This window comes from Oncorhynchus nerka, linkage group LG5 (assembly GCF_034236695.1).
Source record: "Oncorhynchus nerka isolate Pitt River linkage group LG5, Oner_Uvic_2.0, whole genome shotgun sequence".
NCBI lineage: Eukaryota > Metazoa > Chordata > Actinopteri > Salmoniformes > Salmonidae > Oncorhynchus > Oncorhynchus nerka.
In genome coordinates, this window is record NC_088400.1 from 2850675 (window position 1) to 2867683 (window position 17009).

Sequence of the window (17009 nt, forward strand, 5' to 3'; positions counted from 1 at the left end):
CGTCCCTCCCCCGAAACAACGCCGCCTGCTGGAGAAAGACCGATTTTTGGAGTCAGTTATACCTCTCGCGACGCCTCTTCCTTTTTTATTTTTCTCTCGCGACGTCTCTTCCTTCCTTTACCCTCCTCGCACCGGATATGTCGTTGTTGCTGACCTTCCGCCCAAGTCAGTTTGTCATGTAGCTGCAAGCTACATTCTTCTAAAAGTAGTAGAAAATGCACTTATCTCCGCTGTAAATGGTGTTGCCAATGAGGTAATCATTATTTTTTCTTCTTCATGAAAATCGGTCAAATTATGTAGTTAATTAATTCATGGCGTTGACTCCAACGCTATGCTAAGCTAGCTAGCTAGATCTTTATCTTAGCATTCTAGGAAGACTCGAGGGACTGCTTGTGGACGTGACCATTTCAGTTTGTAGATTTCAGTTTGTATTCCATTATCTGTCACTAACGACGTTCTTAGAAGAAATACGTTGCATATCGAGTGGTATATATGGACATAAATATAGCTATATTATGAACAGGTAAACGTTAGCTGTGACTAGTGCGCACGTTACTGATTTAATTTCACTACATTTGATTGACAGCTGTCATTTAAAATACACCATTCCACTTCCTATGCTTTATCTAGGAGTTTCGTTTATTTTTTAGTGCAGCCTTCTAATTTCACGATTGATTGGGCGAGCGTGCATGCAATTGATAACGTACGAGTTCATTTGAGTTGACTCACGTGTCCTGTTCTTCTAGCAGGTATTTGCCAAAGTGTAAGTTACATATGTCATCATTTTTCGGGAACAATGGTGAAGTACTTTGCCTGCGTGGGTCATCTGAAAAGTTCCTGGGACCAAGTCTGCATCGCTTTCTGGGAGCGATACCCCAACCCCTACAGGTAAGAAAGATTACCCCCCAACCCCTACAGGTAAGAAAGATTACCCCCCCCAACCCTACAGGTAAGAAAGATTACCCCCCCCCAACCCCTACAGGTAAGAAAGATTACCCCCAACCCCTAAAGGGTAAGAAAGATTACCCCCAACCCCTACAGGTAAGAAAGATTACCCCCCCCAACCCCTACAGGTAAGAAAGATTGCCCCCAACCCCTACAGGTAAGAAAGATTACCCCCCCCAACCCCTACAGGTAAGAAAGATTACCCCCAACCCCTACAGGTAAGAAAGATTACCCCCAACCCCTAAAGGTAAGAAAGATTACCCCCCCCAACCCCTACAGGTAAGAAAGATTACCCCCAACCCCTACAGGTAAGAAAGATTACCCCCAACCCCTACAGGTAAGAAAGATTACCCCCCAACCCCTACAGGTAAGAAAGATTACCCCCCAACCCCTACAGGTAAGAAAGATTACCCCCCCACCCCTACAGGTAAGAAAGATTACCCCCCCAACCCCTACAGGTAAGACCACCTAGAGGTTGTCCCCAACCCCTACGGTAAGAAAGATTACCCCCAACCCCTACAGGTAAGAAAGATTACCCCCAACCCCTACAGGTAAGAAAGATTACCCCCAACCCCTACAGGTAAGAAAGATTACCCCCAACCCCTACAGGTAAGAAAGATTACCCCCCAACCCCTACAGGTAGAAAGATTACCCCCCAACCCCTACAGGTAAGAAAGATTACCCCCAACCCCTACAGGTAAGAAGATGTAGCCCCTACAGGTAAGAAAGATTGCCCCCAACCCCTACAGGTAAGAAAGATTACCCCCACAACCCCTACAGGTAAGAAAGATTACCCCCAACCCCTACAGGTAAGAAAGATTACCCCCCCAACCCTACAGGTAAGAAAGATTACCCAGCCCCTACAGGTAAGAAGATGCCCCCAACCCCTACAGGTGAAAGATTACCCAACCCTACAGGTAAGAAAGATTACCCCCAACCCCTACAGGTAAGAAAGATTACCCCCCCAACCCCTACAGGTAAGAAAGATTGCCCCCAACCCCTACAGGTGAAAGATTACCCCCCAGCCCCTTGTAGATTACCCCCCAACCCCTACAGGTAAGAAAGATTACCCCCAGCCCCTACAGGTAAGAAGATTGCCCCCAGCCCCTACAGGTAAGAAAGATTGTAGCCCCTACAGGTAAGAAAGATTACCCCCCGCCCCTACAGGTAAGAAAGATTAGCCCCCCACAACCCCTACGTAAGAAGATTGCCCCCAACCCCTACAGGTAGAAAGATTACCCCCCCCACAACCCCTACAGGTAAGAAAGATTACCCTCCCAACCCCTACAGGTAAGAAAGATTACCCCCAACCCCTACAGGTAAGAAAGATTACCCCCCAGTTGTAGAAAGATTACCCCCAACCCCTACAGGTAAGAAAGATTACCCCCCCAGCCCCTACAGGTAGCATAGATTACCCCCAACCCCTACAGGTAAGAAAGATTACCCCCCAACCCCTACGGTAGAAAGATTACCCCCAACCCCCTACAGGTAAGAAAGATTACCCCCAGCCCCTACAGGTAAGAAAGATTACCCCCAGCCCCTACAGGTAAGAAAGATTACCCCCAACCCCTACAGGTAAGAAAGTTGTAGCATAGCCCCTACAGGTGAAAGATTGCCCCCAACCCCTACAGGTAGAAAGATTACCCCCACAACCCCCTACGGTGTAGATTGCCCCCAACCCCTACAGGTAAGAAAGATTACCCCCAACCCCTACAGGTAAGAAAGATTACCCCCCCAACCAGGTTGGGGAAAGAGAGACGCGTAGACATCGCAACGTTGTAGCATCGAGACGCGTAGACATCGCAACGTTGTAGCATCGAGACGCGTAGACATCGCAACGTTGTAGCATCGAGACGCGTAGACATCGCAACGTTGTAGCATCGAGACGCGTAGACATCGCAACGTTGTAGCATCGAGACGCGTAGACATCGCAACGTTGTAGCATAGAGACGCGTAGACATCGCAACGTTGTAGCATAGAGACGCGTAGACATCGCAACGTTGTAGCATCGAGACGCGTAGACATCGCAACGTTGTAGCATCGAGACGCGTAGACATCGCAACGTTGTAGCATAGAGACGCGTAGACATCGCAACGTTGTAGCATCGAGACGCGTAGACATCGCAACGTTGTAGCATCGAGACGCGTAGACATCGCAACGTTGTAGCATAGAGACGCGTAGACATCGCAACGTTGTAGCATCGAGACGCGTAGACATCGTTGTGACCTATAATCTTGCAGTATCCCTTTAAGCTGGAAAGTCTCTCTGAATCCAATCTAATTCAACCATCTCATCTCCTCTCTCCCCAGCATGTCTCTAACAGTAATACAATATTACAATAAACTCTCATCTCCTCTCTCTCCCCAGCATGTCTCTAACAGTAATACAATATTACAATAAACTCTCATCTCCTCTCTCTCCAGCATGTCTCTAACAGTAATACAATATTACAATAAACTCTCATCTCCTCTCTCTCCAGCATGTCTCTAACAGTAATACAATATTACAATAAACTCTCATCTCCTCTCTCTCCAGCATGTCTCTAACAGTAATACAATATTACAATAAACTCTCATCTCCTCTCTCTCCAGCATGTCTCTAACAGTAATACAATATTACAATAAACTCTCATCTCCTCTCTCTCCAGCATGTCTCTAACAGTAATACAATATTACAATAAACTCTCATCTCCTCTCTCTCCCCAGCATGTCTCTAACAGTAATACAATATTACAATAAACTCTCATCTCCTCTCTCTCCAGCATGTCTCTAACAGTAATACAATATTACAATAAACTCTCATCTCCTCTCTCTCCAGCATGTCTCTAACAGTAATACAATATTACAATAAACTCTCATCTCCTCTCTCCCCTGGCATGTCTCTAACAGTAATACAATATTACAATAAACTCTCATCTCCTCTCTCCCCAGCATGTCTCTAACAGTAATACAATATTACAATAAACTCTCATCTCCTCTCTCTCCCTAAAGTCTCTGATACTGTTTTTACAATTGTCATCTCTTCTCTCCCCATAGTAACCATGTCCTAACGGAGGACATCATCTTCAGGGAAGTAACTCCCGGTAACCGTCTGGTCTCTAGGCGACTGCTGACCAAAACTAACCGCGCCCCTCGCTGGATGGAGAAGTACCTGCCGGTTACCATGGCCAGGCACGCCTACATCATCGAGGATTCCATCGTGGACCCCCAGAACAGAACCATGACAACGCTGACTTGGAACATCAGCCACGCACGCATGATGGTATGTGTGACCGACCGGGAATTGAACCGTGACCGTATTAGCCATGGTATGTGTGACCGACCGGGAATTGAACGTGGGTCTCCTGTTGGTCTGTGACTGTGTTAGCCCGCTGAGCTAAAGCCTAGGCATTCGCTCAGGGAGCCAACGCAAGTCTTCATCTTTCAATCTGAATCTATTTGAATTTGAGCCATATTTCTCTGGTGGGAAGTTACCCTGAAGTCACTATGACGACCAGCTCGTAATACTACTCTACATCTCCTACTCCAGTTGTTAAATCACATTATAAGACTCCATGGGCTGCATATACTATCATAATAAGGTCTATGTTTCGATTCCCCTGACAGTCTGTGGAGGAGCGTTGTGAGTACAGAATTAACCCTGACAACACCAGCTGGACGGAGATTAACAGAGAGGCCTGGATCTCCTCTAACATCTACGGGCTCTCCAGAGCTATACAGGTGTGTGTGTGTGTGTGTGTGTGTGTGTGTGTGTGTGTGTTTATCCAGGCCAGTGGAAACCATATCCACTGGTACTGTGGTACTGGAAGGGTGGGGTCCCTAGAAAGCCCCTGACTTGACAATCTTTCCACCACCATCTATCTAGCCATCTATAGTATGTAGCCATCTATAGTATGTAGCCATCTATAGTGTGTAGCCATCTATAGTGTGTAGCCATCTATAGTGTGTAGCCATCTATAGTGTGTAGCCATCTATAGTGTGTAGCCATCTATAGTGTGTAGCCATCTATAGTGTGTAGCCATCTATAGTGTGTAGCCATCTATAGTGTGTAGCCATCTATAGTGTGTAGCCATCTATAGTATGTAGCCATCTATAGTGTGTAGCCATCTATAGTGTGTAGCCATTGTGTAGCCATCTATAGTGTGTAGCCATTGTGTAGCCATCTATAATGTGTAGCCATCTATAGTGTGTAGCCATTGTGTAGCCATCTATAGTGTGTAGCCATCTATAGTGTGTAGCCATCTATAGTGTGTAGCCATCTATAGTGTGTAGCCATCTATAGTGTGTAGCCATCTATAGTGTGTAGCCATCTATAGTGTCTCTCCAGCCACTTTAATAATGGGAATTGATGGGAAATGATGTAAATATATCACTAGCCACTTTAAACAATGCTACCTAATATAATGTTTACTTACCCTACATTATTCATCTCATATGCATACGTATATACTGTACTCTAGATCATCGACTGCATCCTTATGTCACTAGCCACTTTAACTATGCCACTTTGTTTACTTTGTCTACATACTCATCTCATATGTATATACTGTACTCGATACCATCTACTGTATGCTGCTCTGTACCATCACTCATTCATATATCCTTATGTACATATTCTTTATCCCCTTACACTGTGTAAAAGACAGTAGTTTTGGAATTGTTAGTTAGATTACTTGTTGGTTATCACTGCATTGTCGGAACTAGAAGCACAAGCATTTCGCTACACTCGCATTAACATCTGCTAACCATGTGTATGTGACAAATAAAATTTGATTTGATTTGTAGCCATCTCTAGTGTGTAGCCATCTCTAGTGTGTAACTGTCTATGTAGATGTGTAGCCATCTCTAGTATGTAGCTGTCTATGTAGATGTGTAGCCATCTCTAGTATGTAGCCGTCTATGTAGATGTGTAGCCATCTCTAGTATGTAGCCGTCTATGTAGATGTGTAGCCATCTCTAGTGCGTAGCCATCTCTAGTGTGTAGCCATCTCTAGTGTGTAGCCATCTCTAGTGTGTAGCCATCTCTAGTGCGTAGCCATCTCTAGTGCGTAGCCATCTCTAGTGCGTAGCCATCTCTAGTGTGTAGCCATCTCTAGTGTGTAGCCATCTCTAGTGTGTAGCCATCTATAGTGCGTAGCCATCTGATGGCTGATGGGGAGTGATGGTCTTGTTGTGATGGCATGACTGATGGGGAGTGATGGTCTGACTGATGGGGAATACTGGTCTTGTTGTGATGGTATGACTGATGGGGAGTGATGGTCTTGTTGTGATGGTATGACTGATGTGTTAGTGAGGAAGCTTCTTCTGTGTCTAAACAGATTCCTGTTAGTGATAACTTTAATTAATGTCTGGCCTCATTTTACAGGAATTCGGCCTTGCCCGGTTCAAGACCAGTGTTGCAAAGACCATGAAAGGGTTTGAATACGTCCTGGCCAAAATGCAAGGTAAGATGGAGGCCAGTTGTGTTATTACGCTGTCAAATAAGGTGTTGGGGCGGAAACGGGACTGTGTTGGGGTGGAAACGGGACTGTGTTGGGGTGGAAACGGGACTGTGTTGGGGTGGAAACGGGACTGTGTTGGGGTGGAAACGGGACTGTGTTGGGGTGGAAACGGGACTGTGTTGGGGTGGAAACGGGACTGACTGTGTTGGGGTGGAAACGGGACTGACTGTGTTGGGGTGGAAACGGGACTGACTGTGTTGGGGTGGAAACGGGACTGTGTTGGGGTGGAAACGGGACTGACTGTGTTGGGGTGGAAACGGGACTGACTGTGTTGGGGTGGAAACGGGACTGACTGTGTTGGGGTGGAAACGGGACTGACTGTGTTGGGGTGGAAACGGGACTGACTGTGTTGGGGTGGAAACGGGACTGACTGTGTTGGGGTGGAAACGGGACTGACTGTGTTGGGGTGGAAACGGGACTGTGTTGGGGTGGAAACGGACTGTGTTGGGGTGGAAACGGACTGTGTTGGGGTGGAAACGGGACTGTGTTGGGGCGATCAGTTCAGTTCCTTATTATTAGCAGTGCTGTGTTGGGGTGGAAACGGGACTGTGTTGGGGCGGAAACGGGACTGTGTTGGGGTGGAAACGGGACTGTGTTGGGGTGGAAACGGACTGTGTTGGGGTGGAAACGGGACTGACTGTGTTGGGGCGGAAACGGGACTGTGTTGGGGCGGAAACGGGACTGTGTTGGGGCGGAAACGGGACTGTGTTGGGGCGGAAACGGGACTGACTGTGTTGGGGCGGAAACGGGACTGACTGTGTTGGGGCGGAAACGGGACTGACTGTGTTGGGGCGGAAACGGGACTGACTGTGTTGGGGCGGAAACGGGACTGACTGTGTTGGGGCGGAAACGGGACTGACTGTTGGGGCGGAAACGGGACTGTGTTGGGGCGGAAACGGGACTGTGTTGGCGGGACTGTGTTGGGGCGGAAACGGGACTGACTGTTGGGGCGGAAACGGGACTGACTGTGTTGGAGCGGAAACGGGACTGTGTTGGGGCGGAAACGGGACTGTGTTGGCGGGACTGTGTTGGGGCGGAAACGGGACTGTGTTGGGGCGGAAACGGGACTGTGTTGGGGCGGAAACGGGACTGTGTTGGCGGGACTGTGTTGGGGCGGAAACGGGACTGTGTTGGGGCGGAAACGGGACTGTGTTGGGGCGGAAACGGGACTGTGTTGGGGCGGAAACGGGACTGTGTTGGGGCGGAAACGGGACTGTGTTGGGGTGGAAACGGGACTGTGTTGGGGTGGAAACGGGACTGACTGTGTTGGGGCGGAAACGGGACTGACTGTGTTGGGGTGGAAACGGGACTGTGTTGGGGCGGAAACGGGACTGTGTTGGGGCGGAAACGGGACTGTGTTGGGGCGGAAACGGGACTGTGTTGGGCGGAAACGGGACTGTGTTGGGGCGGAACGGGACTGACTGTGTTGGGGTGGAAACGGGACTGACTGTGTTGGGGCGGAAACGGGACTGACTGTGTTGGGGCGGAAACGGGACTGTGTTGGGGCGGAAACGGGACTGTGTTGGCGGGACTGTGTTGGGGCGGAAACGGGACTGTGTTGGAGCGGAAACGGGACTGACTGTGTTGGGGCGGAAACGGGACTGACTGTGTTGGAGCGGAAACGGGACTGTGTTGGGGCGGAAACGGGACTGTGTTGGCGGGACTGTGTTGGGGCGGAAACGGGACTGTGTTGGGGCGGAAACGGAACTGTGTTGGCGGGACTGTGTTGGGGCGGAAACGGGACTGTGTTGGGGCGGAAACGGGACTGTGTTGGCGGGACTGTGTTGGGGCGGAAACGGGACTGTGTTGGGGCGGAAACGGGACTGTGTTGGGGCGGAAACGGGACTGACTGTGTTGGGGCGGAAACGGGACTGACTGTGTTGGGGCGGAAACGGGACTGTGTTGGCGGGACTGTGTTGGCGGGACTGTGTTGGCGGGACTGTGTTGGGTCGGAAACGGGACTGTGTTGGGGTGGAAACGGGACTGTGTTGGGGCGGAAACGGGACTGTGTTGGGGCGGAAACGGGACTGTGTTGGGGCGGTAACGGGACTGTGTTGGGGTGGAAACAGTTGAATCAGATGTATGAACTGCTGTAGGTGAGGGACAGGCTATTACTACTCTCTAGTTTTACAGTTCAATGTGCTATTAAAGGGACGGGCTATTACTACTCTAGTTTTACAGTTCAATGTGCTATTAAAGGGACGGGCTATTACTACTCTAGTTTACAGTTCAATGTGCTATTAAAGGGACGGCCTATTACTACTCTAGTTTACAGTTCAATGTGCTATTAAAGGGACGGGCTATTACTACTCTAGTTTTACAGTTCAATGTGCTATTAAAGGGACGGGCTATTACTACTCTCTAGTTTTACAGTTCAATGTGCTATTAAAGGGACGGGCTATTACTACTCTCTAGTTTTACAGTTCAATGTGCTATTAAAGGGACGGGCTATTCGCTAGAATCTTTCATAGCAACAAGACTGGAGTCTAGTCTTCTCATCAATTACAATAATATTCAACGACTACATGTAATTCTTACCCTATGAGGTTCAAACTCCTGCTGCTTTTCTGGCCTAAACCAGGCCCTGATTACATCGGAATAATGGCTGGTGTCCTAGGTCTAAACCAGGCCCTGATTACAGAGGAACAATGGCTGGTGTCCCAGGTCTAAACCAGGCCCTGATTACAGGGGAACAATGGCTGGTGTCCCAGGTCTAAACCAGGCCCTGATTACAGAGGAACAATGGCTGGTGTCCCAGGTCTAAACCAGGCCCTGATTACAGAGGAACAATGGCTGGTGTCCCAGGTCTAAACCAGGCCCTGAAACCAGTCCCTTCTCTAACCACCATGTTTTCCTCTCTCCTCCAGGTGATACCCCCTCCAGGACCCTGGCTGAGCATGCTGCAGAGAGGGCCAGGGAGACGGCTCTGGTAGCTAAAGAGAAAGCCAAAGGCCTGGCCTCACAGGCTCACAAGAAACAACAGTATGTCTGAGCTGCCAGTGTAGGGTGAAGTTTCCCCTAGATGCTGATATGGTTAGGATTGGGGCAGGCGAAGCTGATCCTAGAAACTTAAACCCAGAATGCGAGGTGCCAGTGGGAGGAAGTAGACATGGGCCCCTGTCAGTCCTGCCTTGATTCAAAGACTTTATCTGGGATGGATTGAGCATGCCTGGCTGGCACTATTTGAATCCAGGTCTGGTTGTCCCTACTCAGATCTGGGATCAGATCTTATTGAGGTAGGGGAATCTGATCCTAGATCTGTGGTTATGGATGCAAAATCCGTTAACTAAAATTACCAGGTTTTCCAGAAATTGAAAGATTACCCTAAGGAGGAAATCCGGAATCCTCCAACCAGGATTTCTGGAAAACCTGGTAGTTTTGTGAATGTTTCTGTAATTGTGTGACTCTAGGTGTATAGCTCCGCATTGACATGATTGGTTGACGGGAGGGTGAGAGGTCCTGTATAAACAACCTAACTCCCTCGACTACTTCCTTCACAACAGCTCTGGGAAGCTCCAAAAAGTATGTTTGCTCTGACTTCTGCAGAGGCTGCGTTACAGTAACACGCCGTACTGCCTGTGCTGCCGCGACACAGTAACGCGCTGTACTGCCTGTGCTGCCGCGACACAGTAACGCTCTGTGCTGCCGCGACACAGTAACGCTCTGTTCTACCGCGACACAGTAACGCTCTGTGCTGCCGCGACACAGTAACACGCTGTTCTACCGCGACACAGTAACGCTGTGCTGCCGCGACACAGTAACACGCTGTTCTACCGCGACACAGTAACGCTCTGTGCTGCCGCGACACAGTAACACGCTGTTCTACCGCGACACAGTAACGCTCTGTGCTGCCGCGACACAGTAACGCTCTGTGCTGCCGCGACACAGTAACGCGCTGTGCTGCCGCGACACAGTAACGCTCTGTTCTACCGCGACACAGTAACGCTCTGTGCTGCCGCGACACAGTAACACGCTGTTCTACCGCGACCCAGTAACACGCTGTTCTACCGCGACCCAGTAACACGCTGTTCTACCGCGACCCAGTAACACTCTGTTCTACCGCGACACAGTAACACGCTGTTCTACCGCGACCCAGTAACACGCTGTTCTACCGCGACACAGTAACACTCTGTTCTACCGCGACACAGTAACACTCTGTGCTGCCGCGACACAGTAACACGCTGTTCTACCGCGACACCGTAACACTCTGTACTGCCGCGACAGACATCGGATTGACCATGCGACACCTTTTTTAGACTCCTGTCTACTAACACAAGTGTCTGGGCTGGGTCTCAATAGTCCTCACTAGCTTCCTTTCCTTGTCTCCTTTCCTTCAGTACAGTACACTAACAGGGAGGTGAACGCGCCGGGCTAGTTTCCATTCTACTCCCTCCGTCCATCGTGGTCTTATCAGTTGGTGTGTAGATGCTTATCTCAATGAGACAAACCTGCAGCAGAAAGAGATGAGGCTAAACGCTATAGAAGTGGTTACTGTACCTGCAGAGAATGTAAACTGAGTAACTGGGTTGATCTTGTTGGGAGGCATGTGGCAGCATTGGGGACAGGACAGGCACGGCTGACGTTGGTGTTGGTCGGTCTTGTCCTTTTATTGGTGGCTAGCTAGTACAAGAGACTGGTTCATGTCTCCAGAAATGACTGTGGGACTCGAGTTGTTTTTCGTGACCTACTGAATACTGTCATAGGGAGTTCCTCGTTGATAGTGGGTCAGTTTTTATCATTTTCCCAATAATGGCTAAGGTTAGGATTGGTTAGAGGGGAAGCTGATCCTAGATCTGTAGGCCTACCCACCATTTCCCTCCAACTCAGTCCCAAATGGCACCCTATTCCCTATATAGTGTACTACTTTAGACCAGAGACTTATGGACTCTTTTAACCCCTCGTGCACTTCTGTCTATTCCATTCCATTTCTCCTGTCTGTCCTTGACCTTCATATAGTTTTGTTTCTCACACTGTAGATGAGACTGACTGCGTATCTTCAGTTACTTTAGATTTTAGGCTTACGATTTGTAAATATTTAATATTTTTCAAAATCATCTTTTGTTTTCTGTTAACTAGACTACTCAACAAAAAAAGCCAATCTCAAAGTAATCTCCCTGAATCTTCGTTACAGGTTAATTGATTTCAGTTATGGCACTACATTGTTGTAATGAATGTAATTCATTGCTTCAAATTGAAGTTGTTACCGGTGTGATGAGGGGGGGGGGTCCAAGTTATTTTGCAGTCGTTACTCGGAAGTGCTCATCCTTGGCTAGAGGGAGAGCTGCTACTTGGCTCTCTCTTGGAAGTGCTCATCCTTGGCTAGAGGGAGAGCTGCTACTTGGCTCTCTCTTGGAAGTGCTCATCCTTGGCTAGAGGGAGAGCTGCTACTTGGCTCTCTCTTGGAAGTGCTCATCCTTGGCTAGAGGGAGAGCTGCTACTTGGCTCTCACTTGGAAGTGCTCATCCTTGGCTAGAGGGAGAGCTGCTACTTGGCTCTCTCTTGGAGCTGCTACTTGGCTCTCTCTTGGAAGTGCTCATCCTTGGCTAGAGGGAGAGCTGCTACTTGGCTCTCACTTGGAAGTGCTCATCCTTGGCTAGAGGGAGAGCTGCTACTTGGCTCTCTCTTGGAAGTGCTCATCCTTGGCTAGAGGGAGAGCTGCTACTTGGCTCTCTCTTGGAAGTGCTCATCCTTGGCTAGAGGGAGAGCTGCTACTTGGCTCTCTCTTGGAAGTGATCATCCTTGACTAGAGGGAGAGCTGCTACTTGGCTCTCTCTTGGAAGCGATGCTACTTGGAAGTGCTCATCCTTGGCTAGAGGGAGAGCTGCTACTTGGCTCTCTCTTGGAAGTGCTCATCCTTGGCTAGAGGGAGAGCTGCTACTTGGCTCTCTCTTGGAGCTGCTACTTGGCTCTCTCTTGGAAGTGCTCATCCTTGGCTAGAGGGAGAGCTGCTACTTGGCTCTCTCTTGGAAGTGCTCATCCTTGGCTAGAGGGAGAGCTGCTACTTGGCTCTCTCTTGGGAGAGCTGCTACTTGGCTCTCTCTTGGAAGTGCTCATCCTTGGCTAGAGGGAGAGCTGCTACTTGGCTCTCTCTTGGAAGTGATCATCCTTGGCTAGAGGGAGAGCTGCTACTTGGCTCTCTCTTGACATTGTGAAAAGACAGGATTGCTGTGGATATCAATGTCTGTCTGTGCTTGAAGAAATTAGCTTCAGAAAATTAGCCAAATTTGCACACAAAAAAATGGTGTAATTTCACTTAAAGACATGCTCCGGAACTTTGACAACTGTTTTTTTTGTTTTCTTAAACGGGCTGGATGTGTCAATGTATAGTTAGTTTAAGCAATAAGGCACGAGGGGGTGTGGTATATGGCACGTCGCAACGCGGAGTGCCTGGACACAGCCCTTAGCCGTGGTATATTGGTCATATATCACAAACCTCCCTGAGATGCCTTATTGCTATTATAAACTGGGTAAAAATGTATGTTTTCTCATACCTGTGGTATATGGTCTGATATACCATGGCTGTCAGCCAATCAGCATTCAAGGCCTCTGATCATCCCGTTTATAAACATGAGATAATCTATGAGCAGAATTACTATTTTTTTTAAACCTCAATTAGCCACGAAATCCCTCGTTTGAAAGACTGTTTTTTCTAACCCTTTTCCCCCTACATGGGCCAGCCCCCAACCAATTAGAGTTCTGAGCTTCAGGCCCCCAACCAATTTGAGTGACAGCTAGTAAGGTTGCACACACAGCAGAGCAATGACGTAGTACACATATATGACGTAGTACACCATTTTCGGGTACCACATACTTTCATAACTACTGTAGCAGCTAACTGCTAACTTTCATAACTACTGTAGCAGCTAACTGCTAACTTTCATAACTACTGTAGCAGCTAACTGCTAACTTTCATAACTACTGTAGCAGCTAACTAACTATAACTACTGTAGCAGCTAACTGCTAACTTTCATAACTACTGTAGCAGCTAACTGCTAACTTTCATAACTACTGTAGCAGCTAACTGCTAACTTTCATAACTACTGTAGCAGCTAACTGCTAACTTTCATAACTACTGTAGCAGCTAACTGCTAACTTTCATAACTACTGTAGCAGCTAACTGCTAACTTTCATAACTACTGTAGCAGCTAACTGCTAACTTTCATAACTACTGTAGCAGCTAACTGCTAACTTTCATAACTACTGTAGCAGCTAACTGCTAACTTTCATAACTACTGTAGCAGCTAACTGCTAACTTTCATAACTACTGTAGCAGCTAACTGCTAACTTTCATAACTACTGTAGCAGCTAACTGCTAACTTTCATAACTACTGTAGCAGCTAACTGCTAACTACTACACAAGTACCTGAGAATCTTTTAAAAGAAAATGTATGTATACAAATGATGTAATGTTTGAGCAACAGTATGGACTTGTATTGATGAATACTAATAAATACTTTCTGTTTCTGGATCATTTTTCCGTTGTCTTCCTCAAATAATCTCATACTGCCTCTGAATAACAAGGAAGTGATTAGTGTTAAATATGACAAATATTTATTCATACAAAAGGCATACATACCTATACAAATGCTACATGATAGTACTGGGACAGAGGAAGACTAAGTGCATATAGATATACAGACATTTTCTTGTTGCGATGACAAGGTCATAAGGCATCTTGTTGGGGTATAAACATCCTGAAGGCAGGCAGTCAGTCACCTCAGTGGGTAACAGGCAGTCACCTCAGTGGGTAACAGGCAGGCAGTCAGTCACCTCAGTGGGTAACATCCAGTCAGTCAGTCACCTCAGTGGGTAACAGGCAGGCAGTCGGGCAGTCACCTCAGTGGGTAACAGGCAGGCAGTCAGCACACATCAGTGGGTAACATCCAGTCAGTCAGTCACCTCAGTGGGTAACATCCAGTCAGTCACCTCAGTGGGTAACATCCAGTCAGTCACCTCAGTGGGTAACATCCAGTCAGTCAGTCACCTCAGTGGGTAACATCCAGTCAGTCAGTCACCTCAGTGGGTAACATCCAGTCAGTCAGTCACCTCAGTGGGTAACATCCAGTCAGTCAGTCACCTCAGTGGGTAACATCCAGTCAGTCACCTCAGTGGGTAACATCCAGTCAGTCACCTCAGTGGGTAACATCCAGTCAGTCACCTCAGTGGGTAACATCCAGTCAGTCACCTCAGTGGGTAACATCCAGTCAGTCACCTCAGTGGGTAACATCCAGTCAGTCAGTCACCTCAGTGGGTAACATCCAGTCAGTCAGTCACCTCAGTGGGTAACATCCAGTCAGTCAGTCACCTCAGTGGGTAACATCCAGTCAGTCAACTCAGAGGATCAAATCCACAGTGAGTTTTGTTTTAGTAGACCGGTACTTGTAAGACCGTTGCATTAGTCTCGCGGAGCCATCCTTCCAAATCTGGTCTCGTTGACTACGCCTGGTATCCAAGGCTACAGTCTGGTCTCGTTGGCTACGCCTGGTATCCAAGGCTACAGTCTGGTCTCGTTGGCTACGCCTGGTATCCAAGGCTACAGTCTGGTCTCGTTGGCTACGCCTGGTATCCAAGGCTACAGTCTGGTCTCGTTGGCTACGCCTGGTATCCAAGGCTACAGTCTGGTCTCGTTGGCTACGCCTGGTATCCAAGGCTACAGTCTGGTCTCGTTGGCTACGCCTGGTATCCAAGGCTACAGTTGCATACATGTAAAGTACTGTATCACATATCAAAATAATGCTTTGTGCCCAAACATGGTGGCCTCTATTGCAGGTATAATCAGGATATACTGAGTAATGCATATTCAATGGCTCTAAGTTCATACGAGCAATTGTCAATTGCAAAATATGCATCATTGAAGCACCCCTATGGACACTTAGCAAAGACGCCTGCATTTCCTATGAGTTCCATAATGTCCACGTCAGAAACGTGAAACTAATTAAATACAGTCTGTTACAATAAGGCTAGGTAACTGAAAGATGGTGGTTTCCTGGGCACACGATTTAGACCGGATTCAATCCGATCGCGGGTTTATAAGCGTTGCTTTTTTTTTAAAAGGTCATTTCGGATTGAGCTGCCATACGTAGCGTCTACTGTGAATGGGTTCTCCACGTAGCGTCTACTGTGAATGGGTTCTCCACGGACGTCTACTGTGAATGGGTTCTCCACGTAGCGTCTACTGTGAATGGGTTCTCCACGTAGCGTCTACTGTGAATGGGTTCTCCACGGACGTCTACTGTGAATGGGTTCTCCACGGACGTCTACTGTGAATGGGTTCTCCACGTAGCGTCTACTGTGAATGGGTTCTCCACGGACGTCTACTGTGAATGGGTTCTCCACGGACGTCTACTGTGAATGGGTTCTCCACGGACGTCTACTGTGAATGGGTTCTCCACGTAGCGTCTACTGTGAATGGGTTCTCCACGGACGTCTACTGTGAATGGGTTCTCCACGTAGCGTCTACTGTGAATGGGTTCTCCACGGACGTCTACTGTGAATGGGTTCTCCACGGACGTCTACTGTGAATGGGTTCTCCACGGACGTCTACTGTGAATGGGTTCTCCACGGACGTCTACTGTGAATGGGTTCGTCTACTGTGAATGGGTTCTCCACGTAGCGTCTACTGTGAATGGGTTCTCCACGGACGTCTACTGTGAATGGGTTCTCCACGTAGCGTCTACTGTGAATGGGTTCTCCACGGACGTCTACTGTGAATGGGTTCTCCACGTAGCGTCTACTGTGAATGGGTTCTCCACGTAGCGTCTACTGTGAATGGGTTCTCCACGGACGTCTACTGTGAATGGGTTCTCCACGTAGCGTCTACTGTGAATGGGTTCTCCACGGACGTCTACTGTGAATGGGTTCTCCACGGACGTCTACTGTGAATGGGTTCTCCACGGACGTCTACTGTGAATGGGTTCTCCACGGACGTCTACTGTGAATGGGTTCTCCACGGACGTCTACTGTGAATGGGTTCTCCACGGACGTCTACTGTGAATGGGTTCTCCACGGACGTCTACTGTGAATGGGTTCTCCACGAACGTCTACTGTGAATGGGTTCTCCACGGACGTCTACTGTGAATGGGTTCTCCACGGACGTCTACTGTGAATGGGTTCTCCACGGACGTGGGAACAGTGCCTGTAACCTGCGACCAGATTTAATCCCTGCCTCAGCCGTGGATTAAAAAGCAAAAGCTCAAAGGAAAATCTATATCAAAAATATTGTTTTGTCCAGGACTACTAATCTTAATTTGTGTCTGGGGAAAGTCCAGGGGTACGTTTCCTAAAAAACGTAAAATATCATCTCAAGTCCAATGGATAGACAATGTTCTGAAGGCTAAAGATAATCTTTGTCTTCTGGAGGAACTCACCCCACAGTTCAGTAGAAGTATTGCTCAGAGTGATACCCCACAGTTCAGTAGAAGCATTGCTCAGAGTGATACCCCACAGTTCAGTAGAAGCATTGCTCAGAGTGATACCCCACAGTTCAGTAGTAGCATTTCTCAGAGTGATACCCCACAGTTCAGTAGAAGCATTGCTCAGAGTGATACCCCACAGTTCAGTAGAA

At 48.2% G+C, this 17009-nt stretch overlaps 1 protein-coding gene and 1 long non-coding RNA gene across 3 annotated transcripts; one reads left to right on the top strand and one right to left on the bottom strand.

Annotated features, from left to right (window-relative positions):
- Positions 1 to 125: 125 nt before the first annotated feature.
- LOC135571748 (PRELI domain-containing protein 1, mitochondrial-like) lies at positions 126 to 12137 on the top strand. Of its 2 annotated transcripts, none has more exons than XM_065018279.1 (6): positions 126 to 253; positions 747 to 888; positions 3981 to 4206; positions 4551 to 4664; positions 6310 to 6388; positions 9313 to 12137. In XM_065018279.1, exons 2-6 carry the CDS (start codon positions 797 to 799, stop codon positions 9435 to 9437), a joined length of 636 nt encoding a protein of 211 aa, XP_064874351.1. In that variant the 5' UTR covers positions 126 to 253; positions 747 to 796; the 3' UTR covers positions 9438 to 12137. The 2 variants fall into 2 exon arrangements, with proteins under 2 accessions (XP_064874351.1, XP_064874352.1); XM_065018280.1 differs by having other exon boundaries at positions 750 to 888.
- A 1836-nt stretch (positions 12138 to 13973) lies between these two features.
- LOC115115589 (uncharacterized) lies at positions 13974 to 16007 on the bottom strand. Its single transcript, XR_010463893.1, has 2 exons — positions 14399 to 16007; positions 13974 to 14344 (listed from the first exon to the last, which is right to left on the bottom strand). It is a non-coding gene; the product is annotated as an uncharacterized LOC115115589 (long non-coding RNA).
- Positions 16008 to 17009: the final 1002 nt, after the last annotated feature.